The following is a 25,351-nucleotide window of genomic DNA, read 5'->3' as shown; positions in this document are numbered from 1 at the left end:
AAATAATCGGCGAATGGTTTTGAATTATTAAGTTGCATTACACTCGTTTCTATGTCTCGACTCCCACCCTTTCTTCTTGCACGTTCTGCTACAATAGAACGCGCGTCGACAGCGCGGACAGAGAACCAACTTCACCCCGCTCGATTTCCCGCAGTGATTACAAAATCGAAACTCTTCATTGACCCTCTTATCGCCCGCTCCATCATCGGGCGTCTCCGTCAAACTTTCCCCGACGTAAAACCCGAATTTTCCCCGAGAATTCACGCCGAACGATCGTTCGCTCACCGATCGAACAAACGGCGACTTCGTAGCGCGCTCGCGCGCTCTCTCGACGGCGCTTACGCTCACCGAACGACCCATTGCGACCGAGACTCTCGAATCTAAAAGCGGAAGAATTCCCCGAGCCCTTTTTCCATCAATCGTCGTTGTGAACATAGGAGAACGTGGCGGAACTTTCTGCTTGGCCTCTTCCAAAGCTAATTCGCTTATCGTACTCACGCTGTAGCCTCGTCCGAGCCGACGGTCTTTCTCTCCGACGGGAGACGGCAACGATTGCGCGTCCGCTTCGTTTTCGCCGTCGATGACGCTCGCTTCTTTGGCGAGACGCGCGAGACGATTCGCTTCGCGTTCGCTCGCCTTTTCGCGAAGCAGCGACGCGACGTGATTGAGGACTTTCATGCGACCGTTATAGACGGTTCGTTCGTCCTTTGTCAACGCTTTATAGGGAAGTTGAGATATGTGTTTGTCCTACAGTCGGCGCGTGAGAGAAATCGAATAGAGACGTTATTCTGTTACCCTATTGAAAGCCCAGTGTGCGTAATCGACCACTGTACCCGTGGAAATTCGAAGAGATATGGGAACGGTTAGAAAAACGTCAGCACCTGCCACCACGAGTCCATTTATCTGAAATAGATATACATATACATAGTCGCGATAAGGATAAGACTCTCAAGGCTTTGTGATTTTTACCAGTTCAATGCTTGCCTGGGGAGATCGTCGTCGTTGTGAATTGAGAGCAGTGACGGTGCACAGAGCCGAGCCGATGCCCCGGCCCAGAAGAAGATTGGGATCAGCACCTGCCTTCAAAAGCAAATCAATAATCTAAATAGATAATTACAATGTATCTTTTTTTTATCTCTGCATGATGCAAACCTTGTCGTTACCGGTGCCAATGGCGAGAGAAAGCGGCGAATGACCATAGGCAATTACATTTGGATTAGCTCCGTGTCGAATTAAAACATCAGAAATGCAAAACGCCACCTAAAACCTAAGTCAATTTTATTTTGTTTCTTATTAGACCACCTTACCTGATGATCATCTATTCGAGCTGAAGCAATATGCAGCGGCGTTTGCCCGACAACCGTCGTCCCGTCGTCATCAGCGGCGGCGGCGGGCGTAGCAGTTGCGGGTCGACTGGTTGTGCTGCTGGTCGTCTGCACGCTGGCGCGCCGCTGCAGCTGCCGCAGACTCAAATACGGGTCAATCCCGCTCGCGTTCAACTGACGCGCGTCGGAATTGGCGCCCGCTTTGAGGAGAATAACGAGAACGCGAAGAGCCCGACGACCCGAAAGACGAGCGGCAACATGAAGCACAGCCTCACCTCCATCCTAGAGAAAAAAAATTAAACAAATTCCCCTTTATCTCGCACGTGTCTTCGGACTTTCGCCGACGTCGATGCCCCGTTCTTTAGTAGCAACTTCAACATAGAGATGTCTTTCGCTTTGACGGCGTAGAAAAGCGGCGGAATAGGCACCGTCGATCCATCAGGATCGGCGCCTCGATGAAGAAGAATTTCGATCGTCCGACGAAGTTCCATAGGTGAGCAATTCGTTCGATAGTCGTTTTCGTCATCGTCATCATTCTCGCTCTCGCTTTCCGTTAAACCGCTATCGCTGCGCGCTCGTCGTTCTCTCGTCGTCGTTTCGACGGTTGGAGATCGTCGTCCGGTGGCGGTGCTGTGGTATCCGGCGCTGCAGCGTCCGTCTCGCGTGAGAAGACTGAGACGGTCCATCATCTTGATGTCCGTCAAATCAAACGGCTTGGCTTCTGTTTCGGCGACTGCTAGACGAACGGTTGGCGCTTTGATAATTTCCATTGATTTTCTTTGGCTTCCGACGCCGCCAAAGGAGGAATAGAGGAGATCAAAGCATGAAGACAATGCCGACATGCCGACGTCATTCAATCGATTGACGTCAGCACCGGCATCCAGAAGAACGAGAATGACACTCACGTGACAATGAGTCTAATAAAAAAACGTATCATTAGTTGATATTAGCCGTTGCTATGGCAAACTCCAAGACCCGTCTCTCCCTTTAGATTACACGAGAAGGTGTCAATAGAATTAAGTGTAGCTCTTACTGATGCCGCCATGAGACTCGTATTGCCACAGCTGTCTGCCACGTCCACGTCAACGTCTCCTTTTTCCAGTAGACACCCCACGCCAATCACGTCACCCGCGCCAGCCAATCGAATCAGTTCTTCGGACGCCAATTCGAGCGGCCCCTTTTTCCTGCGTCGATCCCATCTCGATTGGAGTCGAGCGAGTCGATGCCCGTTCCATATACCGACATCGCAACAACAGTCATCGACATAAGTCAAAACTCCGTATCCTAGTCTGTCATCAGCCACATACTGGCCCTGAGAAAAAAGAAACTAACCCCCTATAATAAAATTTTTTATTACTGTACCTCGAAACGATTTCCACTGGGAAATAGGAAGGTTCCCTTTCCCTCTTTCTTATCTCGTACGAATTCGCCCTCGTATCGCGCGCCGTCCGGCCAAACGTACACTCCGACCCCGTGTCGTCGATCCTCCGCGTAACAACCCTCGTATCTCTAATACGAACGATACTTTGTTGAATTTAGACGTTGCATTTATTTATCGGGTGGGAAACCTCTCCGTTTTTCCAAACGTGAACGCCGCGTCCGTGTCGCAAGCCGTTTTCGTAGTCGCCTTCGTAGTAGGAGCCGTCTGTCCACGTCTGGGTGCCGCGACCGCAACGCACGCGCCTCTCGCCTTCGTATGGAGCGCCAGGCGGCGAAATTGCAGCTGGTAGCGACGACATTCTGCTCGTACCAAGTGAAGTGTTTACCCCATGTCCGGGGATCTGCGCTGACCCGTATTTGGAATTTGTTAATTATATATTGACGTATTGTAACACTAAAAAAATCTGTTTACAAATACAAATGTGCTTCACTCTGTAACTCCAGGAATATTAGACAATAACAGTTACATTAATTTCACATCCACCGTAAATAAACATAAAGTCACTCAGATTTCACGTCTATCCTATCACGCATCCACCCCTAAATGAACTTGACGTAATACATCATAAAACTCTACAAAACAAACCTTTTCGAGTTTGTTCTTAATTAAGGCCGCCATAGGAGTATAGCTTTAGGGACGTGATCACCGTCTCCAAAAAAGGCATTCCTTTCGTGATTAGAGTGGGCTTCGCTTGACGCAGCATAGGCACTAGCACTTTTAGTTCTTACCTTCTAACGTCGTTCGAGAGCGTTGGTACAGTACACCCGAACGCAAACAATCGAGCGATCGACATCAATCGGTTGTGTACCGTTTCCTTCCCTTCAGGACTAGACTCGGGCTGAACTGGGCGATCGATTGCGATCGACACTTCCGTCCGCACACACAACTCTACGACGGCCTTTCTCGATCGATTCCGCGTTGGGTGTCAAAAAAATGCCGAAACGTGAATGAAATGGCGCTTAGAACTCGTACTTCGGCCGAAAACTCGGTCTATTTTCGAACAAAGGAACTTACTGAGAAAAGCCATCGTAGTTGTGTGCAGACGAAAGTGTCGATCGCGATCGTTCGCCCAGCTCAGTCCAAGTCTAGTCCTGAAAGGAAGGAAACGGTACAAACCCGATTGATGTCGCTCGATTGTTGCGTTCGGGTGTACCAACGCTCTCGAACGACCTTCGAAGGCAAGAACTAGTTCTATACCTAGGCGTCATTTCTACGTCAAGCGAAGCCCGGAGTAGCTACTCTAATCACAAAAGGAACGCCTTTTCCTGGATACGGTGACCACGCCCCTAGCTACCCCTATGGCGGCCTTAAGGTCTTATTCTCAGGAACAAGTCGATCCGGACGAACTTGGGATCCCTTCGATGCCTCACGTACGATCAAAGGCTAAGCATGTGGTGAAAATGCTAGAAGAAACGAAAACGACGTTTTCTGACCTTCCCGAGCTTGGAGTGGCGAAACAGCAGCGAACCAGAGCCGAAAGGAAGCTAAGAGGCATCATATATAAACAGGCAATGCGCTAGATAATGTACCTGACGGGCAAGAAACATTTTTTTCGCGAACAGATACGGGATATGGGCGGATAAGATCGGGTTAATACGTCATCCGAAGCGTGCGCTACTGTATATATCTACTTAGCGCAGCTACTTAGCGCAAGGAAACTTTTGATGTATTGCGCGGAGTCTCTTGCCGCACAAGTGAAAAGATCGTCGTATTTTTAATCAAAGCAAAATTAGTCATTCGTTTATGACTCGTAACGAAGAGATTCGAGCACGACGTCGGGACTGGCCGATGCGAGATGCTCGGAATACTGCATATGATCGGTCAACATTTTCGCGCTGGACGTCGAAACGCGAGGCAAATGTTTCAATTGCTGTCGAAACTGCGGAAGTACGATTTGATCAAAGTACTCCCTTTCGTACGCTTTTCCCGTCGTGAAGCAGACCATGTCGAGAGAGTCGGACTCTTTTCCGGACGGAAGTCCATGGAGAACGATTTGAGATCGTTTATCCAAATCTTTGCTCAAATTTCCGAGAATTTCCGTCCACAATTTCTCGCTGCTTTGAGGAATTCGGGTGATTTTGACTGGCGTGGGCTTGTCCGAGGATTGAATATGAGCCAAGACTTTTAATTGAAACGATGCGCTGAAAAAATTTTGAGATAAGCCTCCACTTGACTCGCGAGCCGAGCTACAAGCATCGTTTATTATTATCGAGCAATTAATCGACTATAATATACCGGAACATTATTTGGCAAAGAGGACGTCCGTAGACAGACAAATGCTCTTGAAGAATTTTCTCTAGGGAAGCGGCTTCCAGACTTTTTGCCACCCAAAATAGACTCATTTGTTCGAGGAGTTCCATTGCCTGACTTTCGATTTCTTCAGAGCCGACGTCTTGGCTTTCCACGGCTCTAAAATACGATAGTTCTATTAAAAAACTCGCATTGGATATAAACCTCGTGCAAAAATCAATAGCTTCGTAAATTTTCTCGAGGGAAACATCGTCATTTTCTCCGATAGTCTTCAGCAAATAATTTAGACACTGCACGATTTGTGTACGTAAATATTAGAAAAACGATGCATAGACCCCCCTATCCAAACCTGAGGCCAATTTCCGCTCTGTTCATACAGATAAGCCAAAGTCTCCCAGTCCCCCCAAGCCCTGAGATACCTGACACCAATTGGATAGTCCACTCCTAAGTCTACTTTATACTTACTTGACAATTCTTTTGACTCTGTAACTTCCCCGGAGTGACTTCAGAGCTTCTTTCAACGCTTTATCGTCATAAACAGACTGCGGAGGATCTAGTGGGAAAAAAAATAATTAGGAGCATTTAGCGCAACGTCATCCTTTCTAACCAAGAGTCGCAAAGTCGGGTAAATGATCCCAATCGGGTTCAGTGACTATGCTAGCGGAATCCAAGATATCGTCACCACCCTATTATACAATAAATAATTCTTGGCTAAAAAAACGAGTCAAACGTTTTATACGTCCGCCTGATTATTTTCCATTTCCGAATCGCTTTTCTGACGGGGACTAGGCAATCCTTTCAGAAACGTCGGCCTGAAGACGATCCTACAGCCCGAAGAGTCCTTAAAACTCTCCAGTTCCATACCCAGCTACAACGAGACTATAATAATCGAAGCAAGAGACTCCTAATCACCCCACCTGTCCCTCGTCTTCTCGACCCCAAACCCAAACGCGACCTTCGACGTCGAGAGCGACGCTAAACTGATCGCCGCACGCAATGTGACGCGCCCGTCGACCCAATCCGCCAATCGGCGCCGGTTTGGGCTGTATAGCGTACTAATAACCCAACTATCAGAGCGGAAATAATTGATCAAAGATTCGTACAATGCTACTATGGGTCTCCCAGCCCAATTGGCCGCAATCATTCGATCCCCACGCGTACGTTCGACCCGTTTCGGATATAAGTAAACAGTGGCAAGCGCCGCAGGTCACCTGACGAAATCATAACTAGACAAAGACTAAGATTTCTCTCGTTTCACTTGAATTATTTTGGAGTCGAGTTCGCAGGCAATTTGCTGCGGTAAAAGAACGTTGTATGATACTCGAGGCGCGTATCCTGCCGGTCGTTTCTTTCTCTCTAGTCGAGTCCTTTCGTATCGGGGAGGCTGATATAAAAAAGAGTCACATGACGACCCGAGAAAAATAAATAAATAAATAAATAAATTTTATTTTTACGGGTTGCATTCTCCTTCCCCAAGCGTACACCCGCTGATCTTTCGTGACCGCCACCTCAAAATAAAACTCGTAGAAAAGAGGGGAAGTCTCTCTGAGCCTACTGTATGCACTAGCCCGCAGCTAACAAGGTATACGTTCTCTAGCGCTTCGACTAAACACGGGGTAGACGTTTTTCGAATTTCTCCGAGTCCCAGTTGACCCAGATAGTCTGTAGTACAAAAATTAGATGGAAAAAACGCCTAGGAAATACCTCACTGCTTCCAAACGTGAGAAGTCGTCCCTAAGTACCAGAAACACTTAATTTTTTTCAACTCGAATTTGTGAAATTTTAATTAACCGTGGAGGTAAGAACAACCGTGTGGCTGTAACCAACGGCGATTTTGAGCACGTCGTAGCTGTCTAGCGACTTGACGCGAGTCGGAATTAGAACGTCTTCGATGTGACCCAAGCCGAGTTGCCCGTGAACGTTCCAACCCCAACTCCACGTCCTACGTACGCGAAGGGGAGGGAAACGCTAGCGCGCTAAGAAAAAATGCGCGCGCAAAAGCGAGCTCACCTGCAATCTCCCGTCAATGCCATGGAGTGATACTGGCCACAAGCGACGGCTATGCAGTATTTGTCCGAGAGTTCGGGAATTAGAACGGGTCTCGTTCGCGTGCGCGTATCGGCTAATCCGAGCTAAGAGAGAAAATCTAGTTTAGGGGTCTAAAAAGGTCGTGGTTTGGGACTTTGAAGGTCTAGAACCTACCTGACCGTACTGTCCCGATCCCCAAGCGTAAACGCCATCCGTGCAGAGAGCAACCGTGTGCTCTGCACCGCAAGACACAGCCAAGACTTTAGTCCTTTAATTAATTAATTAAATAAGAGCGAGTACACGACTCCTAGTCTCTGTTTCTCGTCTTTTGGACCTTACCCCATCATGTGGAGGATTTCCACGCGAAGTGGGGACGACCATCGGCCTCCTTCCGCTACAATATCCCCATTTCCTAATCTAGAAACGTCGTCAGAGCGAGAAAAACGCGTACTATACGGCGTACCGGCCGTTGTGGCTCTCGCCCCACGTGTACAAATCGCCGTCAATGACGACGGCAGCGTGCGAGCTGCCGCACGCCAAAGGACACACATTTACAGTCGCGCTTTGGGTCATAGCGCGACGACGCTACAAAAAAAGTTCTTTTATATAGACTTGTAGACTCCTCCCATGCGCGCGCTACGCGGGAGGAGTCTAGATTTTTATATACCGTCTCTCCTAGATTTTGGACTGTCGTGAGGGGGGCTAACTCTCGATCGATAGACGTCAGTAGAAAGGAACTAAAAAACGATGAGAATAATAATTCCATAGCGTGCCACTTACCTGTCAATAAGTTTCTCTTTTTTTCGCTTCATTTTCAATGTGAGAATCACTAGTAAGAAGAAGTCGAGATAGTCTTCTTGATACGGTTGATTCCATGTCTCCTTGGGGGTTAATAAATAAATAATTAATTAAGTGAATATCTATAAGAGATATTACCTGTGATGATGAGATCGCAAGAGATGACATTGATAGCAAAGAACTCGTCGAAAGACACCTAGAATTCAAATTAAATAAATATTTATTGATTTCTATTTTACCTCGACATCTTGCCAAAGGCGGTTCGCGAGAGAAGTGGCCTCACGTACGTCTTCGACGGGTCGAAAAATCGCGCAAATCTCAAAAGCGTTTCCTGCTTCAATTCGGGGAGAATTTCAAAAAGACGCGAGAAACACGGCGCAACAAAATCAGGCTAAATAATTAATCAATAAAATTAAAAATCCCCCTTCCCCCAAAAAAATGTACGTACTTGAAGTAGAATAAAGTGAGCAAGAACTTCCGGAGGCAAACACCGTACAAGAATCCCTAAAAACAAGCTAAATAATAGATTAAATAATTTTTCTTTTTTTCACCGTCATAACTTCTAGCCAATGCCAAACCGTGGTCACTTTCTCGCAGACTCATCGTCTGTTCACCTCTAAATTTAAGCGTTCCCTGTCTAACTAAAATTTCCAAGGCGTCAGCGACTTTCGCTCTGGCCTAGTATTAGAAATATAATGATGAATTTTAGTGCGATTGGCTTGAGTACTTTGGCAACGTCTAGCGTCAAGGATATGAGACCGTGGGATGCTAATACTTCCAATGCGCTTTGATCGTCGTACGAGAAATTATCGTTAATAAATTGACTGCAAATTTAAAAGCTGATTGCACGTATTTAATTAATTAATTAATTAATATTTACCTCAATTTTCCCATTAGCATTAAATGTTTTTCGCCGCCTTCAGGAGATTCGAGTAGCTTCACAATAAATTCTTAATTTTATTTAATTTTTTAATTTTATTGGCAGTGTCTACTTGTTGCACGTAACAGCGAAGAAGCAAATTGGAGAGAAACTTCGGATCAAAAGGCACCAAAGGTTCTTGCTCACTTAGCACCTAAAAACGAAATTATTCAATAATACGATTATTAATTAATTAACCTGCTGCAAATAAACTACGACGTCTTCAATGCGCCCCTCCTTGGAGAGAATCTTAGCAATCCGTTTACTAGAACACTAATAAATACATAAAGATAAATAATCCTAATAGAGACGATTCTATTTTAAAACGTGCCTGAGCCAATAAAAGCAATCTCAACGCGTGATCATAGTTCTTTCTCTCAAGTTGCCTCTCAGCAGCAATCTAGTCACGTGACAACGCTCAAAAGACGGGAAACTAAAAAGCGTCTTCTCTCTCTCTACCCCGTATAAACCACAGACGTCTAATTGAATCGCTATTCCCAATCGATCAGATAAATCAATAGTATTTTGATCAGAAGCCAGTTCGAGGAAGATTTTCTCCGGATGCACTCTAACGACTTCCGGCTCGAGGATTAATTAATAAATACCCGATTATCCACTTACTTTTGCTTGCACATATAAACGGCCTGATTGGTCACAACTAAACAACTATCTAAAACGGTTTGATGCTCTTTTTCTCGCAGCGCGTTCTCCTGTCGATAGAGATAGAGAACGATTTCGTTTTCGGGCAGTTCAAAGCTCTGCATGACGCTGTCGCTGAGACGCGGATCCTGCGACGAGAAAACCCCTAAAATCGACCAATAAAACAATTCTTTTTCACCTCTCTCGGAGGCTCATTCGTCACGTGAACCGAAGCAGCCAAATGCGAAGAAATAATATTTAGAGTCGACTTAATTAATAATTAAAATATAGATAATCAATATTTTTTCAAAAAAATTTTATACCTTGCTTTCGCTCTCCTGACCCTGACACAGCGCGAAAATGATCGTATCGGTGAAAAGAAGCTTTATGACGCGACGAACAAGTTTATAGGTGAATAGCGCGCGCTCTTGGAGATTAACATCCGCGTTCATCAACTGAAGAGACGAAGGGATTAGGAGAGAAATTCAAGACGTTAAATTCACCTCAAATCTCTGCGTAATCATATCGTGTCCCGCCAAAAATAAACGATCCTTTTTACGTTGACTCGATAATTGAACGTCCATGTGCAAAAGCTAAATTTTTAATTAATTAAAAATTTTCAATTAATTAATTAAATTTTTGATTAATTAAAATTTTCATTTTTTCTTACTCGAAATTGAGACGGTTGAAAGTGAGTGTTCATGTCTTCGCCGTCTAAGCACGTGACAAAGCGAGACTTCGAGTAGGAAACTTCAAGCGTCAAATCAGCATTTATCCCCTCAGCTGACGCTTCAATCAACATCCTCAGCGAGTGACGTTCCTTCAACTTAATCTTTTTCAAAAAAAACAATAAATTAATAATTATAATTAAATGATGTAATGATACGAGAAGAAACGTTGATTTCGCTGTCGTCCGTCCGAGTAATTCCAGAGAAAGAATGCATCCGGGTACGCAGACGCTTCGAAGCTCCCGTTTCGTCTCTAGACTAATAAACGTTATGAGTCCCGGATCCGACTAGAGAGAGAGCAGATTAAAATAATTTTATAATATAATCATTTCCCTACGTTGGAACCGGTGATGAGAATTTCGCGTTTGTCGCGAGTTTGCCACCAAACGGCGCAAGTGGCGTCTTTAAAACAAAATATTCGAACTGAAAAAGAGATATTAGGATTACCTCTCCGGTCCGGTTTTTGAATGATAGTCAAATCGGTCAAAGAGCCCAAAACCAATGATGGGCGTCTCCCCTATGGAAAAATGAGTCTCTAGCTACATATTCCTCTATGGAACTAACAGTCATTAGACAATAAACGGGCGCTAAATAGACAGCGCCGTCTTTACAGACGCAAGCGAGCCACTGGCCATCCGAATTGAAATCGAGAGCGACGAGACGACTGGAGGAACGCTAGGAAGCGAAAACGATGCGTAACGGCTCGAAAAATGTTCGAATAGCGCATCGCACCTCAAACCAAGGCACTAGTTTCGTTGCTGGACTCTCTCCCAACGCGCAAACGCGCAGGAGAAGATGATCTAGGGTGGGCGGAGCTCGCGCTTCGTGTTTTTAGGGGGCCCCGGTCTCACTGTTGTTGATTGCAAGGGCGAGAGCGGTGAAGGATTGCGATTGACGCCAGGCGGCGAGCTCGATGCCCACTGCGATCATGTTTTCGGCACCTAGAAGGCGAACGGATTTGCTAGGAGTTGAGATTCGCCTGCATTTCGATTCTCGCCTGCATGCTTCGACGGATTCACGTATACGAGACGCTGAAGGCAGAAGAGTTCCAAGTTGAACGGCATGGTGATCCGGGAACTTTAGCCTAAGGTGGATTAGAATATTTTCTTGGACATAAACACGCACGGTGCAGCTAAGTGTACTAAAATAGGTTCAAGTGTGCAAAAAATGTCTTAGATCTACGGGAATCTATTTTTGTAGAGACACATGCCAAGAACGTCTTTTTTCACCCCAGCTGGATTTTTGAAACAGCCGTAGTCCGAAAAAAAATGACAAGCGCAATTTTGCCGTCGCAGGTACTGAACAAAACGATCGATTTCGTTCAGAGACAATAAATCGTCCGCAGGACTGACGTCATGGCGGGCAAAGAGCCACGTAAGAACTTTCGAATTGGACTCCGAAGATTGATTTTTCAAAGCAGCAGATATTTCGGAAAAACTCATCGAAGACTGTAGTGACTGCACAAGAAACCAGTCCCTAAGCTTCTGTGTAAACACAGACATATCGGCATCGTTGCACTGGACAATCGACGATGGACATCCGGGCGGACGGACAATGGGACGCATCGAAGGTACATCTCCTGAACCGGATATCGCACTGCTATATTCTTCTGTAGTAACTGTGATAGGTGGCTCTGTTGTAGTTTTTTCTGTTGTTGGTACTTCTGTCGTAGCAGTTGCTTCCGTTGTGGTGATAGGTGGCTCTATTGTAGTTTTTTCTGTTGTTGGTACTTCTGTTGTAGTAGGCGCTTCCGTTGTGGTGATAAGTGGCTCTATTGTAGTTTTTTCTGTTGTTGGTACTTCTGTTGTAGTAGGTGCTTCGGTTGTGGTGATAGGTGGCTCTATTGTAGTTTTTTCTGCTGTTGGTTCTGTTGTAGTAGGCGCTTCCGTTGTGGTGATAAGTGGCTCTGTTGTAGTTTTTTCTGTTGTTGGTACTTCTGTCGTAGCAGTTGCTTCCGTTGTGGTGATAAGTGGTTCTGTTGTAGTTTTTTCTGTTGTTGGTACTTCTGTCGTAGCAGTTGCTTCCGTTGTGGTGATAGGTGGCTCTATTGTAGTTTTTTCTGTTGTTGGTACTTCTGTTGTAGTAGGCGCTTCCGTTGTGGTGATAAGTGGCTCTGTTGTAGTTTTTTCTGTTGTTGGTACTTCTGTTGTAGTAGGCGCTTCCGTTGTGGTGATAAGTGGCTCTGTTGTAGTTTTTTCTGTTGTTGGTACTTCTGTTGTAGTAGGCGCTTCCGTTGTGGTGATAAGTGGCTCTGTTGTAGTTTTTTCTGTTGTTGGTACTTCTGTTGTAGTAGGCGCTTCCGTTGTGGTGATAAGTGGCTCTATTGTAGTTTTTTCTGTTGTTGGTACTTCTGTTGTAGTAGGCGCTTCCGTTGTGGTGATAAGTGGCTCTATTGTAGTTTTTTCTGTTGTTGGTACTTCTGTTGTAGTAGGTGCTTCGGTTGTGGTGATAGGTGGCTCTATTGTAGTTTTTTCTGCTGTTGGTTCTGTTGTAGTAGGCGCTTCCGTTGTGGTGATAAGTGGCTCTGTTGTAGTTTTTTCTGTTGTTGGTACTTCTGTCGTAGCAGTTGCTTCCGTTGTGGTGATAAGTGGTTCTGTTGTAGTTTTTTCTGTTGTTGGTACTTCTGTCGTAGCAGTTGCTTCCGTTGTGGTGATAGGTGGCTCTATTGTAGTTTTTTCTGTTGTTGGTACTTCTGTTGTAGTAGGCGCTTCCGTTGTGGTGATAAGTGGCTCTGTTGTAGTTTTTTCTGTTGTTGGTACTTCTGTTGTAGTAGGCGCTTCCGTTGTGGTGATAAGTGGCTCTGTTGTAGTTTTTTCTGTTGTTGGTACTTCTGTTGTAGTAGGCGCTTCCGTTGTGGTGATAAGTGGCTCTATTGTAGTTTTTTCTGTTGTTGGTACTTCTGTTGTAGTAGGTGCTTCGGTTGTGGTGATAGGTGGCTCTATTGTAGTTTTTTCTGCTGTTGGTTCTGTTGTAGTAGGCGCTTCCGTTGTGGTGATAAGTGGCTCTGTTGTAGTTTTTTCTGTTGTTGGTACTTCTGTCGTAGCAGTTGCTTCCGTTGTGGTGATAAGTGGTTCTGTTGTAGTTTTTTCTGTTGTTGGTACTTCTGTCGTAGCAGTTGCTTCCGTTGTGGTGATAGGTGGCTCTATTGTAGTTTTTTCTGTTGTTGGTACTTCTGTTGTAGTAGGCGCTTCCGTTGTGGTGATAAGTGGCTCTGTTGTAGTTTTTTCTGTTGTTGGTACTTCTGTTGTAGTAGGCGCTTCCGTTGTGGTGATAAGTGGCTCTGTTGTAGTTTTTTCTGTTGTTGGTACTTCTGTTGTAGTAGGCGCTTCCGTTGTGGTGATAAGTGGCTCTATTGTAGTTTTTTCTGTTGTTGGTACTTCTGTTGTAGTAGGTGCTTCGGTTGTGGTGATAGGTGGCTCTATTGTAGTTTTTTCTGCTGTTGGTTCTGTTGTAGTAGGCGCTTCCGTTGTGGTGATAAGTGGCTCTGTTGTAGTTTTTTCTGTTGTTGGTACTTCTGTCGTAGCAGTTGCTTCCGTTGTGGTGATAAGTGGTTCTGTTGTAGTTTTTTCTGTTGTTGGTACTTCTGTCGTAGCAGTTGCTTCCGTTGTGGTGATAGGTGGCTCTATTGTAGTTTTTTCTGTTGTTGGTACTTCTGTTGTAGTAGGCGCTTCCGTTGTGGTGATAAGTGGCTCTGTTGTAGTTTTTTCTGTTGTTGGTACTTCTGTTGTAGTAGGCGCTTCCGTTGTGGTGATAAGTGGCTCTGTTGTAGTTTTTTCTGTTGTTGGTACTTCTGTTGTAGTAGGTGCTTCGGTTGTGGTGATAGGTGGCTCTATTGTAGTTTTTTCTGCTGTTGGTTCTGTTGTAGTAGGCGCTTCCGTTGTGGTGATAAGTGGCTCTGTTGTAGTTTTTTCTGTTGTTGGTACTTCTGTCGTAGCAGTTGCTTCCGTTGTGGTGATAAGTGGTTCTGTTGTAGTTTTTTCTGTTGTTGGTACTTCTGTCGTAGCAGTTGCTTCCGTTGTGGTGATAAGTGGCTCTATTGTAGTTTTTTCTGTTGTTGGTACTTCTGTTGTAGTAGGCGCTTCCGTTGTGGTGATAAGTGGCTCTATTGTAGTTTTTTCTGTTGTTGGTACTTCTGTTGTAGTAGGCGCTTCCGTTGTGGTGATAGGTGGCTCTATTGTAGTTTTTTCTGTTGTTGGTACTTCTGTTGTAGTAGGTGCTTCGGTTGTGGTGATAGGTGGCTCTATTGTAGTTTTTTCTGTTGTTGGTACTTCTGTTGTAGTAGGCGCTTCCGTTGTGGTGATAAGTGGCTCTATTGTAGTTTTTTCTGTTGTTGGTACTTCTGTTGTAGTAGGCGCTTCCGTTGTGGGAGTCGGTCTAATGGAAAAATACGAGTTCAATGAGTAGAAGGCGTCGCCTTCGATGTGATACATGGCAGTTAGCGCGACGTCTCCGCGCAGCGGTTCTCCCAATATTTCAAACATGGCAACGTAGATTTCTTCGCCGTTCATTTCGCTGATCGTCCACTGCAAAACTTGCGGCTCTCCGTTGACAGTGAGCCTTATTTTCGAGTGAGCCACTATGCCAACATAGGTAACATAAGTGTAACTTAGCGAGACGCTCTGTGGATGAAAGATGTGATACTTTCGCGATTCTTCGTCAATAACAGGTAAAACCCAGCGATCAAGTCGTTCTCCTTGGTAAGACAGCGCCAATGCCATTTTAGAATGACCATTGACGACACCAATACTGAAATTGTCATATGACTCGAAATAAATATCATCAGAACCGGCGTCTATATCGTCATCAGTGGTGTTCTCGTATATGGTCCACGGAAAAACGGACAAGTCATTTGGCGCGAGGAAATAGTACGTATCGCTTAATTGCGAAACACCCGGAAGCTGATGAAAAACGCCGTCACGCCTCCGCGGAAATTGATGACTGACAAAAACGGCAATAGGTGCCGACGACCAAACTTTGAAACCTCGCAGCGAAGCCCCCCTTGGACGAACGATCCTCACGACCATACTGTCAGGTAAATCAAAGGTCATTCGCTTAACGAAATAAGGAAGATTCCACGAACTAAAGGCAATATCGTACGGCACTTCGATCGTAACTTGGGCCGCTACGCCGGGTACGGAAGCAATATGCAGCGTATCGCGGCCCCGATTGACGTCAGGGGCAACGAAAACGTACTTTTCTGCCTTGGGTATCGTACTAATAGGTAAGAGCTGACCGACATTTGTTGTGACGTGCGACGACGAGTCGATTTCGACGACGTGAACGCTGATATTCCCGCCCGTCGCTACGACGTCGACGCTGCTCCTGTCGACGCGTTTGTAGGGTCGGAGTGATATCGGTTGTCCCCGAGGGAGGAATTTCGTGACGGCGACCGTGGCTGTGCGACTGTCGCCGCTATCCGTTTCCGTGACGGTCACTCGCACGGGTTTCGATGAATCAGTCGAAATGATGAGTAGTTTGATGATGCGCGCATTCGACGGAGGACGCAGAGCGACAAATCGAGAGCCAGAGTGCGCCAGACCTAACACGCAGACGCCAAAGGGAGATAATTTGCAGGGAGATCTAAAAGGAGACTTTACCTACCTTCTTTCGAGTTCCCTGTCATGCCATCGTGACCATCGGAGCTTATGATCGGAAGCAAACAGCTCCACAAAACGATAGAGACAACGAACCGCTGCATACGACGTAGAGAGGAGAGAAAACTCAAGCTAGTCGCACTCTTTAGTTCCAACAGACTCTAACAGCTCGAGAGCCTATCAGAGACAAAGGAGGGCGTCCCAACCGCCATCGAACGCACCTACGCTTCCGTCTCGAACTAAAATCAAAGACGTCATTCCCCCCCTTCGCGGTTCTGTTTCGAATACAATACAAAAAAAATCAAGCATACAAAACATAGCGCAACTATTCAAGGAATTAATAAGCCGCTTATTTCGCGTTTAGACCGCGTACCATTCGAGGCAACGCGGCACTACTTTTGCCCATCGTTCATAGGCCGCCTCTTGAGAACGCTGCGGTGTAAACGTATCTTTTGCCTGCCCAAAATTCTCGAGATCGTCTCTCGACCAAAACCCTTGAAGGAACTATAGGACTAAAAGGGCCTAAAGTGCTCGCCTACCCACTGCGAGACCTGCCAACATGGCAGCGCCAAAACAGGTCATATCTCGATGATCGGACTGCCGTTCTACCGTGCATCCGGTCAGATCTGCAACAAGTTGCATGACGAAGTCATTCGTGCTAATTCCCCCGTCAATTCTATAAGGAAAAAATCGAGGAAAACGTTTTTGGGGAAGACTAGAACGAAACCGCACTTAATTTTCGTCTTTTTCACGACCGTTTCCGTATTAGCCGTATCAAAAATCTGTTTGATTCTATATATACGCATTTTTAGATCTTAATCAATAGTTTAGCCAAAGGGGGAAAATAAATACCTAAACGCTATTGATTCCAGTAGAGCTCTCGCCAAGTGACTTGGCTTCGTTTGGGGCGTAATACCAAGAATACCACAACACGCTTTGGGATCATTGAAGGGGACCTAAGCACGAAAAATCCAAAAAACCGCAGGGTCAAAATATATATACCAAAATGCCACTAAATCCGGGAATAAAACAAACGCCGCCGGCGTCTGAAGGACAGCGAGTTATCGTCAATCTTAAAATTAAAACGCTACTATGTAATAAACCTTCGACTGATTTGGCTACTTGGGACGACTCTTCAACTGTCGGATAAAATCCTACGAGGAGTTAATTAATTAATTAATTAATTAATTAAACTCTATATGTTTTTTAATGTACCGCATTCGCGTCCCCACTCTACGGTCTTCCCCGTTGCTGACGCTTGCCCTTCGGCGACAAAAACTACCTCGGACTTGATTTTCCATCCGACCAAAGGCAACATTCCTAATACGCGAACTAAACCATTTTTAAATCCTATATATAATCATTATTGACCGGTCATTGACGCGTGGGGTTTCGTGCTCGTGTTTACGTCAATAAAAGTCCCCGTACCGGATGTTATTTTGACGTCACCGCGCGCCCAACAACAATTCCCAAAAAAGGAGCTCTGCTGATCAGCTACCTGTTAATTAGACACCCAAGTAGCAAAGAGAAAAACTTGAAATATTATTTTTACTATAGCTGAAATTGGAAATGAGGCTCCAAATAGGCTCTCAGGACACACGCAAAATTCCTGACTAGACGAAGATTGAATTTTTTTCCCCCTCTCCGCGATTTTTAATTTTTAATTCTACCTTGTGTCTTCCACTTTGGGAGCAATCCCGTCTGGAATTTTAAAAAGGGAGAATATTAGCTTAGACCATTCTAACTGAGAGAGAAAAAACGTGTCTCTGGCTCTCTGTGCGCATGCGCGCGCGGAGGGAAAAGATTATTCTTACTTTCCAAGGATCATACATTCCTGTGCTACTAGCATTGGAATAATCGGTCACGTGCAAGCGACCAGCTGAGATTTTCCAAAGGAGCCAAGTGTCAATAGTACCAAAGAGAAGATTTTCTTCTGCAGCTAATTCTTTAGCCTATTTCTAATATATTAAGAGGGGAGAACGCCTACGGATTAATTTTACTTCATCTATGTTCTCTAAGACCCACGCTAGTCGTGAAATAGCCTAGATATTAAATAAATAAATAAATAAATAATTAATTAATTAATTAAAAGATGACAATGGACCATTCTGGGATAGAAGTGAAGAACTTTTGCCGCCATAAAACGATTGCTTTTCGTAAAGAAATGCATGAACGATCCGCCAGCATGAAGAGCCTATATATAAATAAATAAATATATATGAAGATATAAGGTGAAGGAAATGAAATAACGCGCTTTAAGCGAAAGCTTGCTGTTCCATCGTTTGCATAATTCTGCGCATCGTAAATCGTGCCAGCAGATGAATTTGTGAAGGGGCTTTCCCGTTTGTCTAATGTAAAAATAAATACTTTTAATTAATTATTAATTATTAATACAACTCACTTATTCCAAGTGATAAATGTTCCCCTTTGCGTTGCTATGCCAAGACATGCGACATTCTCGAAGCCGATGCTTGCGTCTGTATCTCATTTAGTCAATAATCACATCCGGGATCGTTCGTTTTACTTAGAACTGCTTTCTTGGTCACCGATTGGAATGCTTCCCAGAGGCGTTCTTCGTCCATTTCCGCCCATTGGGGCCGCGGGCATTCGATCGAAACCTTTGGTCGAATGAAGGGTTTTCGTGCTGTACGCGAAGGGGCCCCCACTCCCAACCTCCTCGCGTGCTTCGCCTCGAATCGTTCCCACTTTGTCGTAAACGCACGCTTTTATATTCGTCGTTCCTACATCTACGGAAACGACGAATTTTTCTGCAGCGGCGGCCATTTAGGTGTACGGGGTCTAAAAAGAGAGCGTCACGTGCACACCGCAAAGTGAAAACTACTAGGATATCATAAGTTCATAACCACGCCAAAAAAAAAGTGTACTGCCAGAGGCCAAAGCGAAAAGAAGTCTCATTTGCACATAACCCTAACCTACTAACAAGAATCTACCCGACTTAAATTTAATTACATTCAGAACTGCATCGTTTCCACCAGGGCGTTCAGATGACGTAGCCTCTCTTGTAGAGACTCTCGTCGTTCTTTCGGGCGACAGGCGATAGACAGGCAACGAGAAGAATAGCGATGGCCGATCCGGCGGAAAGCCAGAAGGGCCATCCGAACGAACAAGTGCCTAAGTCGAATTGCCCGGCGCCCAACCCGCAAGCCTCGCTTTGTATTCGCTTGGCGTCGAAGCCGAGCGGATAGACTATGACTGTCGCCGCGACGAGACCGACTACCGAGAAAAAGGAGACAGTTAACGAATGGAAGCCTATTCAGTCATGCGGGATCCATGGAAACACTCAATTCATCCCGGATCTGACACGTCGACAGCGCGCGGGGAAGAAAGGGAACTGACTCAAAGGGGGCCCTCCCCTCGTTGCGATACTTACAGGCCAAGAACTGAAAGAATCCGCACATTCCCGCGACGTATTTGTTGAAAATGCCCTTGATAAAGAGCGCAAAAAAAGCGACAAGCGCGACCATGATAAGGAGCCCCGCTCCCGTTCCCCCCATAATTGCGCCCGCTTGCCACGCCGCCGACGGTATCCCTTCGTCCCCGCCGAAATCCTTGTATCGACCGCACTTGTGGACGATCTTGTAGCATCGCGTACCCTCGTTTTCGTCTTCCTCCGTCGTCCAATAGTTGCAGCGACGAAACGTCGAAAACGTAAACGACGTCTCGGCGAGTTCGGACGCGTTTTTGCCCTCGCAAAAGGTGGTGCCCGTCGTGACGTTCGAGACCGCCCTGCCGCTCAAATGGGGTTGCGTTGTTATCCATTCGGCGTAATAGTAGCCAACCGACGTCGAGGCGGCGACGATGATCGATAGCATAGCCCACAAATAGCCGCAGCCCGTAAGATTGCCACACATTGCGCTCACAACGAAGACGAGAGTAGTTTAGGGCTTGGGCGCGAGTCGTCAGCTAAGTAGGAGTCGCTCCTAATGTTATTTTGATGCGCGCGACGTGATTGGCTGGAGGCGACGTGCCAATGCAAATTATCGAACGTCAACACGCGCGTTAGTACCTACGTCACCAATTTATTTACTTCTCTCTCTATCTAAGACGGTTTTGGCCACCATTTCTTGCGTTTAGGTTTCTTCGTTTTTGGAGACTTTTGAGCTGCCTTGTGTTCCACCTGGACATCCCTATACATACACAATTCACGAACTGTGCATTCTTTTGTGAATTGACACTGATACCTCGTTAGTTCCGCTATTTGATTATTCAAACCGTTCTGCTTTTCTTGGTAATCGTCCTTTTCAATCAGACTGTCAACGAGCACTTCAGACGCCCCTTTAATAAAAAGATAGACGCCCACTCACGCACGGAACCAGTACAAAGACAATCAAAACGCCTACCATGTATCTGCTTCCGCAAACTCTCAACAATGCAAATAAGCTGAATAACAGACAGCCGTTCAAGCGATTGCCTCGTGAAAAAACGTCGCTGTCCTCGGAGAAACGTCTCTCTGGGTGACAAAACTTCAAGCCGAGGCGAAGCGGATAAAGGAGACGGAACGGGTTCCTCCTTATCAAAAGCAAAAGAAACGTCGTCGCGTTTCGGCTCTTTGGACTTTTCGTCGTCGACGTACGAAGGTCTCGTCAGAAAATTCGTAGGCGTTCTCAAATCCTCTTCGCCGCTACTTTCCATCACGTCCTCGACGAAAACCATTTGAAAACTCGGTCTTCCGCCCTTCCATTTATACGCGAGATTCGAATTCGAAACGCCGGGACTTCCCACTTCCAAACTAGTCGATCCGCCTGCAGTCGTAGCCGTCTCTTCACTTGTAGTGCTAGTGCAACTCAATTGATGAGATACCTTCATCAAATGTTTATCAGAAATCGCTTCGGTTGCGTCCAGAGCCCTGAGTCTCATTTCAGCAGCCGCCCAATTCATGGTCAACCGTTCAGATGGACTCATTGCTGATTCTTCCTCCTCTTCGTCCAAATTTACATCGGGAGGAGGAGCCTCATTGTCCGACGTGTCACTATAGAAACGAGCAGTTCTTTCCTCGATTTCGTTCTTTTGAAATCGATATCCAAATGAAGGCTCACTGTTGCTTCTTCTTCTTCTCGAATCTAATTGGTTAGTCTCTTGATCACGTGCCACTTCAACGAGACCATCATCTGATTGGTTAGTTTCTTGATTGTCATTTTGATCAAGGAGACTATCCTCTGATTGGTTAGTTTCTCCGTCATCATTTAGATCACGTGCCACTTCAACGAGACCATCATCTGATTGGTTAGCCTCTTGATCATCGTTTTGATCAAGGAGACTATCCTCTGATTGGTTAGCCTCTTCCGAAACATCTCCGTCATCATTTAGATCACGTGCCACTTCAACGAGACCGTCCTCTGATTGGTTAGTCTCCTGATCGTCATTTTGATCACGTGGCGTCAACTTCCGCTTATATCGTCTCCACGCTCTTTGTATCCTATTAGACAAATACACCACGCTCACCAAGCAACCGAAAGAAACCCCAACCACGTAGACACACGCACTCACCGAATCGCATAAGCAACGAGTCTCAATTGCCTATTACGTCGACAGACGCGATCCTCCTCCACCTCGCGTTCGAGTCTATTTCTAGAGATAAATAGAGAGGAGACTACAAAGGGTCTCCGCGAATCCCTAACGATTTTTGCCTTCGTACGTTTCTATGAGAACTTGGCCCTCTTCGACTTGAGCTCTTTGTTTTTCTAGTCGCGCTTTCTCCTCCTATGGCGCCGATTTTTCGCTCGTCTTTTCGCGCGAGTTGGCTCTTACGCGTTCGAATTGCTCATATAGGCGTCGCACGTGCTCTTTTCGGCCCAGATGGCCACGATAATGGGCCTGTATGAGAATAGCCGCCGCTTCGCGACGATTCGTCGTCGATTCGGCGTTCTTCTGAAGCGATAGCGAACCGTTTACTCTCGTCGAGTCTTCTCCAAGGTTTCTTCTTACCTCGGGCATCACTTTCTCGGCTAGAGACGCGTCGACGGCCTGGAAAAGAGAGAATCTGACGATCTACATATGCGGGATTTTGAAAACGGCTGACTTTGAGGGCTTTTTTCGTCCGATCGTGACAGCTGCGTCTGAGTGCTTCGTAATCCGGCGCGTACAGCGGCTCGCTGCTTTCTGAATCCATTCTTTTCTTCCTATGTCATTTTTCTCGCGAGAACGTAGCGACCCCGTATAATGAATAGCACGTGTATTGGCACGTGTAGAATTGCACGCCGCAAAAAAATACAACTCTACTGAATGACACATACGTTAGAATGATTTTTTCTCCGTTGGGCTTCGCGAAGAACTTTTGCTTTGCCTAGATAGGTACACGTATAAAGATTAATTAATTAATAAGCGACATTTTTGACCATTTTTTTGAACCCCTTTCTGAGCGATGCACAAAAATTCGTAAAAGTCTATTTCTTTATTTCCGTCCAAATCAGTTTCTTCCAGAAAATCCTTCCCAAACTACTGCTTGACACAGTTTCTCAATTGAAACAGACTATTACCTCAATCTCTTCATCAGATAGGGCTCTGTTTAGAATTTTCGCCAGCGCTTCTGTCATCTGCAGCAGCCAGATGAGCACAGACATTTAGGAAGGGGAGCTCGCACCTCTGCTTTGTCAAGAATAGCATTACCATCTCTGTCACAACTCATAAATTTGGAAAAGTGGGTCCTTATCTAAAAGAGTCTTGCTTAGTAAAGAAGACCGTTTACTCCAGTCACTAATCGGGCCAATTAGAACTTATTTTTATTAGAACGCGTTCAACTTTTATATATTATTTCGAACGTATAAGCACTACATTATTAGCCAATTAGTCTTTTCGCTGGGAGCCAAAGAGCGCGATGAAAATTACTATATGTACAGAATGATTGATCTGCCAAAAGAAAAAAAGAATGAAATTGCAACGCACCTGGCCTTGAGTCATAGCAGGAAAATAGCGCTGGCATTCCTCCATTTTCACCATGCCAGTTCGTTTATCTATCAATTCCGGATGTCGAGCTATAAATAAATAATAATATAAAATAAAAAATAAAAAATTAGACAGTGGCTTCTTTCCTTCAGTTCCACGACTCATCTGCTTGGATTCCGCATTCGTGGCGACGGCTTGCGACGATAATTTCTCCGCCATAGCAGAGTGTTTTAATACCTCATCCAACGGCACTCCATTGACCGCTTCACGTTCACCGCTACGACTGGACAAAGACCTTCGTCTTAGAACAAAGAGATCTCACATTCGAAAAAAAAGAAAGCGAAAGTGCAGCACTCCCCCACCTCATTTGATCAGATAGCTTCAACACCTCAGGAGAAAAAGCCTTTACATCCTGGTACGCATAATTTCTAATAAAAATGTCTTTACTATTGAAAAAACGTACTGATTGCACTCCAATGTAGTGCTCAGGTAGACTGGCGCGAACGCTGTTTAGCGTACCGCTTGCACACGATTCTCGCAGGAGTTCAAGCATTTCCTGATATCGCACCGCTTCGGACATTTCTCTGCTATCCGGGTCGAGATTCAACGTCGCTTTGAGAGCTCTAGAACAACAGTAGCACGTTGCATAGGCAGGGAAATCGACTCCTTGGCGTGCCTGTAGTCAAACTGTAACCCATTCAATATTCCAATGAACTGTTTTTGCAGCTCTTTTGCCGTACTCAGAGCCGCGGCGACATTCTAACACCAAAGATTAATTAATAGATAAATACCTGCTTAAGATTGCCGTGTACCTTTTCTCGTACATAGAGTGCCTGCTTGAGCTTTTCAGATTCAGCAACGGATTCTAAAATATAAATATAAATAATAATTAATAATTAAAATGAGCTAACCGTCATCGTTGCCGCGGTAGTGCTGCCTATTTAATTCGGCTCGCATATTTGCCTTCTTTAGCATACTTTTGACGTCCTTAATCAATTTCAATAACCGGATGAGGCGACGAGAATTTTTTGAATTATTTACCTCGTACATTTTTCGCAAATTTTCATTTGCATCCGTTGCTTCTTTCAGCTCTTCTTCCAGCTGTTTTATCCTCTTTTCTGCTTCGTCTAATAGCCGCGTTTTCTCCCTTTCCCATAGGCAAACGTTGGCATTACGCTTCAATCTGTTCAGAAAAGAACATAGAGAGCAAAGACACGGATGTCTTCACTGACTATACTCACTTCCCTACTTCATCCGTTTTCTCCTTCAACTGACTCTTCAGAGTCGAAATCGTTGTCTCGGCAACGCCACAAGAACGAGTTGCAGTATCAAATCTATGTATTCATCAGCAAAGGGAGTCTTTTTTTCTGCTAATTAACCTCTTTCTATAATCTTCCTGACCCCGTTTCGCTTCTGAAAGCGCATCTGCAAACATTAAAATTCTACAAACGTAATTTCTACAAGTCTCAATGCTACGTTACATCGAAGATCACTGAGTTCTCTCTGCAGCTTCGTTTCCCTTAAACTTTTTGCCTAGAACACATTTGAATATACATACATATAAATATTAATCTCACTGACATCGACTAAGGGAACGAGTTCATGTCTCAGCGATGTCATCTTCTCAGCAATATCAATCAATTTCCCACCCACTTCATCTAGAGAAGAAGAAAGTATAGTACCTAGGGCTAGATCTACATTGAAGAAAGGGTACATAATAATAATAACTCCAAATAGCAAAGTAGATGACCTAATTTTTAATGTTAACCTCTTTCCAGTTTGTCTTTTCCATTTGCACTGGCCTGCTTCTGCATTTCTATTGCCTACGATATATATATGTATTTTTTTCGCGTTCCCTTTATTCTATTGTACCAGTATCTCTATATTCTTGCTGCTAAATGCACTCAATCGGCTCAGCAATTCGGCGGGGCGCACTTGCTCCGCTTCCTTTAGAACGCACGTGAGCGCGTGTGTAACAAATAAAACGCCCCTCCCCCGCACGCGTACTTTCGTTCTGCACCTTTCGCCGCTTAGGGCAAATAGTTCCATGGCGTCTGCCACCTGACGAAAAATACGCAAATAGGGAGAACGGCGAGTGCACGCCTCGACGTGTGCACGCGCACGGATAAGATTTCGCGCGTCATTGTTTTCTCTACGATCCCTGGGAGAGCGCGATCGAGACGTGGGAAAAACAGAAAGGACGAAAGCGCTGCCTTTCGATTTCTATCCCTATGCCGTTCTGCAAGATTTGTCGTTAGATTTTACCTTGGAGAACTCGTCGCGCATCGCGCGAATTCGATCGCGAAGACTACCCGTTGTTTCGAGAATCGGAGCCTACGAGAATGAATTATGAACTTGGGACTGCGTTTTGGCTAAATCTGTTCATCTTACGTCTGACATAGCGAAAGAATCGAGTGTACAGTGTAGTGGCGGGACACTGGATGCAAAGCCGCAGAACTAGAAATGCGCGTGCGCACTTGACCCTAGTAACTTGACCCTAGTTCCCCGAACACCAGGGCGCGCGCGGGCGAAGCACGCGCGCGCCCTGGTGGGAGGGGCTCTCAAACGTGATCGCCCAAAAACCAAAGTGTGTGTCTGTCTGTCTGTCTGTCTGTCGGTCACGCTCACGTCACAATCGCTCTAAGGCCAATCACACACACAGGTGCCTTTATGACATCACATTGATTGTGATGTCATAATGTCCCGTATTTGGAAGAAAATGTACC

General features: G+C 45.4%; 7 protein-coding genes and 1 long non-coding RNA gene across 15 annotated transcripts; all 8 read right to left on the bottom strand.

Annotated features, from left to right (window-relative positions):
- Positions 1-27: 27 nt before the first annotated feature.
- Positions 28-3,064, bottom strand: LOC136195502 (ankyrin repeat and MYND domain-containing protein 1-like). The gene is made up of 9 exons (XM_065984826.1): positions 2,894-3,064; positions 2,688-2,834; positions 2,359-2,637; positions 1,661-2,242; positions 1,308-1,607; positions 1,153-1,260; positions 970-1,101; positions 796-903; positions 28-747 (listed from the first exon to the last, which is right to left on the bottom strand). Exons 1-9 carry the CDS (start codon positions 3,062-3,064, stop codon positions 28-30), a joined length of 2,547 nt encoding a protein of 848 aa, XP_065840898.1.
- A 104-nt stretch (positions 3,065-3,168) lies between these two features.
- On the bottom strand, positions 3,169-3,954 carry LOC136195167 (uncharacterized). The gene is made up of 3 exons (XR_010671817.1): positions 3,920-3,954; positions 3,352-3,857; positions 3,169-3,305 (listed from the first exon to the last, which is right to left on the bottom strand). It is a non-coding gene; the product is annotated as an uncharacterized lncRNA (long non-coding RNA).
- A 495-nt stretch (positions 3,955-4,449) lies between these two features.
- On the bottom strand, positions 4,450-11,200 carry LOC136195515 (uncharacterized). 2 transcript variants are annotated; one of them, XM_065984845.1, is made up of 42 exons: positions 11,126-11,200; positions 10,980-11,069; positions 10,861-10,928; positions 10,693-10,803; positions 10,576-10,645; positions 10,466-10,530; positions 10,287-10,415; positions 10,071-10,232; positions 9,904-9,993; positions 9,724-9,855; positions 9,600-9,668; positions 9,383-9,549; positions 9,221-9,329; positions 9,093-9,161; positions 8,960-9,034; positions 8,835-8,915; positions 8,723-8,778; positions 8,570-8,666; positions 8,394-8,520; positions 8,291-8,346; positions 8,082-8,233; positions 7,981-8,038; positions 7,825-7,925; positions 7,712-7,781; positions 7,508-7,629; positions 7,384-7,461; positions 7,219-7,312; positions 7,027-7,148; positions 6,808-6,958; positions 6,726-6,750; positions 6,572-6,678; positions 6,471-6,524; positions 6,275-6,400; positions 6,120-6,227; positions 5,934-6,071; positions 5,756-5,884; positions 5,624-5,702; positions 5,482-5,569; positions 5,366-5,435; positions 5,221-5,306; positions 5,002-5,175; positions 4,450-4,952 (listed from the first exon to the last, which is right to left on the bottom strand). In XM_065984845.1, the coding sequence occupies exons 1-42, from the start codon at positions 11,190-11,192 to the stop codon at positions 4,508-4,510; spliced, it is 4,467 nt and encodes a 1,488-aa protein (XP_065840917.1). In that variant the 5' UTR covers positions 11,193-11,200; the 3' UTR covers positions 4,450-4,507. The 2 variants fall into 2 exon arrangements, with proteins under 2 accessions (XP_065840917.1, XP_065840918.1); XM_065984846.1 differs by having other exon boundaries at positions 7,825-7,922.
- Positions 11,201-11,213: 13 nt separating this feature from the next.
- Positions 11,214-15,890, bottom strand: LOC136195509 (mucin-2-like). 5 transcript variants are annotated; one of them, XM_065984835.1, is made up of 3 exons: positions 15,730-15,890; positions 12,167-15,667; positions 11,214-12,028 (listed from the first exon to the last, which is right to left on the bottom strand). In XM_065984835.1, exons 1-3 carry the CDS (start codon positions 15,824-15,826, stop codon positions 11,307-11,309), a joined length of 4,320 nt encoding a protein of 1,439 aa, XP_065840907.1. In that variant the 5' UTR covers positions 15,827-15,890; the 3' UTR covers positions 11,214-11,306. The 5 variants fall into 5 exon arrangements, with proteins under 5 accessions (XP_065840907.1, XP_065840908.1, XP_065840909.1 ...); XM_065984836.1 differs by having other exon boundaries at positions 11,214-12,646; positions 12,785-15,667; XM_065984837.1 differs by having other exon boundaries at positions 11,214-13,126; positions 13,265-15,667.
- Positions 15,850-18,519, bottom strand: LOC136195513 (putative glycerol kinase 5). Its single transcript, XM_065984843.1, has 17 exons — positions 18,396-18,519; positions 18,247-18,340; positions 18,124-18,199; positions 17,977-18,070; positions 17,827-17,916; positions 17,723-17,764; positions 17,537-17,674; positions 17,393-17,466; positions 17,275-17,335; positions 17,094-17,220; positions 16,938-17,042; positions 16,826-16,876; positions 16,725-16,768; positions 16,575-16,678; positions 16,455-16,514; positions 16,262-16,398; positions 15,850-16,216 (listed from the first exon to the last, which is right to left on the bottom strand). The coding sequence occupies exons 1-17, from the start codon at positions 18,504-18,506 to the stop codon at positions 16,083-16,085; spliced, it is 1,542 nt and encodes a 513-aa protein (XP_065840915.1). The 5' UTR covers positions 18,507-18,519; the 3' UTR covers positions 15,850-16,082.
- Positions 18,520-18,554: 35 nt separating this feature from the next.
- Positions 18,555-19,652, bottom strand: LOC136195514 (LHFPL tetraspan subfamily member 6 protein-like). Its single transcript, XM_065984844.1, has 2 exons — positions 19,114-19,652; positions 18,555-18,956 (listed from the first exon to the last, which is right to left on the bottom strand). The coding sequence occupies exons 1-2, from the start codon at positions 19,592-19,594 to the stop codon at positions 18,724-18,726; spliced, it is 714 nt and encodes a 237-aa protein (XP_065840916.1). The 5' UTR covers positions 19,595-19,652; the 3' UTR covers positions 18,555-18,723.
- A 41-nt stretch (positions 19,653-19,693) lies between these two features.
- Positions 19,694-21,891, bottom strand: LOC136195511 (calponin homology domain-containing protein DDB_G0272472-like). 2 transcript variants are annotated; one of them, XM_065984839.1, is made up of 8 exons: positions 21,763-21,891; positions 21,669-21,707; positions 21,492-21,608; positions 21,379-21,443; positions 21,231-21,311; positions 20,084-21,159; positions 19,925-20,018; positions 19,694-19,870 (listed from the first exon to the last, which is right to left on the bottom strand). In XM_065984839.1, the coding sequence occupies exons 1-8, from the start codon at positions 21,850-21,852 to the stop codon at positions 19,783-19,785; spliced, it is 1,650 nt and encodes a 549-aa protein (XP_065840911.1). In that variant the 5' UTR covers positions 21,853-21,891; the 3' UTR covers positions 19,694-19,782. The 2 variants fall into 2 exon arrangements, with proteins under 2 accessions (XP_065840911.1, XP_065840910.1); XM_065984838.1 differs by having other exon boundaries at positions 19,695-19,870; positions 21,492-21,611.
- Positions 21,892-21,902: 11 nt separating this feature from the next.
- On the bottom strand, positions 21,903-25,122 carry LOC136195512 (paramyosin-like). 2 transcript variants are annotated; one of them, XM_065984840.1, is made up of 21 exons: positions 25,017-25,122; positions 24,891-24,959; positions 24,633-24,686; positions 24,498-24,572; positions 24,394-24,448; positions 24,207-24,283; positions 24,107-24,158; positions 24,005-24,050; positions 23,867-23,959; positions 23,667-23,808; positions 23,537-23,612; positions 23,438-23,490; positions 23,302-23,384; positions 23,089-23,248; positions 22,988-23,037; positions 22,774-22,926; positions 22,626-22,716; positions 22,324-22,392; positions 22,220-22,276; positions 22,079-22,169; positions 21,903-22,026 (listed from the first exon to the last, which is right to left on the bottom strand). In XM_065984840.1, the coding sequence occupies exons 1-21, from the start codon at positions 25,023-25,025 to the stop codon at positions 21,959-21,961; spliced, it is 1,623 nt and encodes a 540-aa protein (XP_065840912.1). In that variant the 5' UTR covers positions 25,026-25,122; the 3' UTR covers positions 21,903-21,958. The 2 variants fall into 2 exon arrangements, with proteins under 2 accessions (XP_065840912.1, XP_065840914.1); XM_065984842.1 differs by lacking the exons at positions 21,903-22,026; positions 22,079-22,169; positions 22,220-22,276; positions 22,324-22,392 and adding an exon at positions 22,446-22,567.
- Positions 25,123-25,351: the final 229 nt, after the last annotated feature.

Source organism: Oscarella lobularis, chromosome 14, assembly GCF_947507565.1.
Source record: "Oscarella lobularis chromosome 14, ooOscLobu1.1, whole genome shotgun sequence".
Classification (NCBI taxonomy): domain Eukaryota; kingdom Metazoa; phylum Porifera; class Homoscleromorpha; order Homosclerophorida; family Oscarellidae; genus Oscarella; species Oscarella lobularis.
This window is presented reverse-complemented; position numbering and strand designations above follow the sequence as displayed.

What these genes read in the sequence shown, in the direction of transcription:
- LOC136195502 (XM_065984826.1), bottom strand. Translation starts at nt 3,064, where the DNA reads ATGTCGTCGCTACCAGCTGCAATTTCGCCGCCTGGCGCTCCATACGAA. An exon ending in CCCAGGCAAGCATTGAACTG is followed by an intron (nt 904 to 969) that starts GTAAAAATCACA and finishes TATCTATTTCAG; the next exon opens with ATAAATGGACTCGTGGTGGC. An exon ending in CACACTGGGCTTTCAATAGG is followed by an intron (nt 748 to 795) that starts GTAACAGAATAA and finishes CGCCGACTGTAG; the next exon opens with GACAAACACATATCTCAACT.
- LOC136195515 (XM_065984845.1), bottom strand. Translation starts at nt 11,192, where the DNA reads ATGCCGTTCAACTTGGAACTCTTCTGCCTTCAGCGTCTCGTATACGTG. An exon ending in CGCCCTTGCAATCAACAACA is followed by an intron (nt 10,929 to 10,979) that starts GTGAGACCGGGG and finishes CGCCCACCCTAG; the next exon opens with ATCATCTTCTCCTGCGCGTT. An exon ending in GGGGAAGGAGAATGCAACCC is followed by an intron (nt 6,401 to 6,470) that starts GTAAAAATAAAA and finishes TTTTTATATCAG; the next exon opens with CCTCCCCGATACGAAAGGAC.
- LOC136195509 (XM_065984833.1), bottom strand. Translation starts at nt 15,826, where the DNA reads ATGCAGCGGTTCGTTGTCTCTATCGTTTTGTGGAGCTGTTTGCTTCCG. An exon ending in GACAGGGAACTCGAAAGAAG is followed by an intron (nt 15,668 to 15,729) that starts GTAGGTAAAGTC and finishes TCTGCGTGTTAG; the next exon opens with GTCTGGCGCACTCTGGCTCT.
- LOC136195513 (XM_065984843.1), bottom strand. Translation starts at nt 18,506, where the DNA reads ATGGCCGCCGCTGCAGAAAAATTCGTCGTTTCCGTAGATGTAGGAACG. An exon ending in AGAGTGGGGACGCGAATGCG is followed by an intron (nt 16,877 to 16,937) that starts GTACATTAAAAA and finishes AACTCCTCGTAG; the next exon opens with GATTTTATCCGACAGTTGAA. An exon ending in GTTGGCAGGTCTCGCAGTGG is followed by an intron (nt 16,217 to 16,261) that starts GTAGGCGAGCAC and finishes AGTTCCTTCAAG; the next exon opens with GGTTTTGGTCGAGAGACGAT.
- LOC136195514 (XM_065984844.1), bottom strand. Translation starts at nt 19,594, where the DNA reads ATGTGTGGCAATCTTACGGGCTGCGGCTATTTGTGGGCTATGCTATCG. An exon ending in ATTCTTTCAGTTCTTGGCCT is followed by an intron (nt 18,957 to 19,113) that starts GTAAGTATCGCA and finishes TTTTCTCGGTAG; the next exon opens with TCGGTCTCGTCGCGGCGACA.
- LOC136195511 (XM_065984838.1), bottom strand. Translation starts at nt 21,852, where the DNA reads ATGGATTCAGAAAGCAGCGAGCCGCTGTACGCGCCGGATTACGAAGCA. An exon ending in CTCGTTGCTTATGCGATTCG is followed by an intron (nt 21,160 to 21,230) that starts GTGAGTGCGTGT and finishes TTTGTCTAATAG; the next exon opens with GATACAAAGAGCGTGGAGAC. An exon ending in CAAATAGCGGAACTAACGAG is followed by an intron (nt 19,871 to 19,924) that starts GTATCAGTGTCA and finishes GTGTATGTATAG; the next exon opens with GGATGTCCAGGTGGAACACA.
- LOC136195512 (XM_065984840.1), bottom strand. An exon ending in GGGTTACAGTTTGACTACAG is followed by an intron (nt 23,249 to 23,301) that starts GCACGCCAAGGA and finishes CTGTTGTTCTAG; the next exon opens with AGCTCTCAAAGCGACGTTGA. An exon ending in CTATTCTTGACAAAGCAGAG is followed by an intron (nt 22,277 to 22,323) that starts GTGCGAGCTCCC and finishes TGGCTGCTGCAG; the next exon opens with ATGACAGAAGCGCTGGCGAA.